At 65.4% G+C, this 922-nt stretch overlaps 1 protein-coding gene across 1 annotated transcript in view; it reads right to left on the bottom strand.

Annotated features, from left to right (window-relative positions):
- EMIHUDRAFT_97412 (hypothetical protein) overlaps positions 1-781 on the bottom strand; it is a gene marked incomplete at both ends in the record, with an annotated part of 5,954 nt that extends 5,173 nt beyond the window's left edge. Inside the window, one exon of the mRNA XM_005793528.1 lies at positions 115-781. Within this exon, the coding sequence (XP_005793585.1) occupies positions 115-781 (667 nt within the window). The remainder of the gene's footprint in view (positions 1-114) is intronic.
- Positions 782-922: the final 141 nt, after the last annotated feature.

Raw genomic sequence — 922 nt, 5'->3', positions numbered from 1 at the left:
CCTAGGTCACGGGCATGGCATCCCCCACAGAAGTCTGACCTCGGGAACCCGAAAGGCATCACTAGCAGCGTGGCTATGCATGGGCCGTCCCTTCATAGGGCGCTAGGGCCTAACCTTTCGACAGAGAGGGAAGGGGCGGCGGCGACGGTGGCGGCGGAGAGGGGGGCGGCGAGAAGTGGGTGAAGGCGTCCAGGTCTCTCCCCACGCCCCCGTATGGCACGAACACAGCCGTGGCAGTGCTGCCCAACGTCTGCACGAGCCCGGGCGGCAGCGTGGACGTGAGAATGGTGACGGTCCACTCGCCGTAAAGAAGCTCCTTTTCGTAGTACCCGTCGTCGTCTGTAGTGACGGTGTACCTGAGATCGTTGCCGTCGGTGAGTTCGACCTTCACGCCTTCGAGGCCCTCGTCGCTACTGGGATCGAAGACGCCGCTGGCCTTTGAGTCTAGAAATACCCGGCCGGCCAATCGTGAGGGCTGCGTGAAGGCGTCCAGGTCCGTTATCACGCCTCCGGGCGGAACCTCGAAGGTTGTGGACGCGGTGCCGAGAGTCTGCCGCAGCGACGGCTTGTTCAGCAGAGCAAAAGAGCGTTCATCGATGACCACGGTCCACTTGCCCGGCGACGGCAGCTCGTGACTGTAGTAGCCGTTCGCGTCGGTGACGACGGTGTACGTGACGTCTCCGTTGGTGATGAAGACGGTCACGCCTTCGAGGTACTCGTCGACGCCTTCCGTGAACTGCTGGTCATCGCCTTTGTCCTCGAAGACGTAGCCCTCGATCATCGGGGGCGGCGGCGAGGGAGGCGGTGGCAATCGCGGACCAGGCGATATCGGGGCCGGGCTTGGAGAGGGCGGTGGGGGCGACGGTGGGGGCGGAGAGGGAGGGGGCGGCGGCGACGGTGCCGCGAGAGGGGGGCGTGCGCG

This window comes from Emiliania huxleyi (genome assembly GCF_000372725.1).
Source record: "Emiliania huxleyi CCMP1516 unplaced genomic scaffold EMIHUscaffold_10, whole genome shotgun sequence".
NCBI classification, from domain to species: Eukaryota; Haptophyta; order Isochrysidales; family Noelaerhabdaceae; genus Emiliania; species Emiliania huxleyi.
This window is presented reverse-complemented; position numbering and strand designations above follow the sequence as displayed.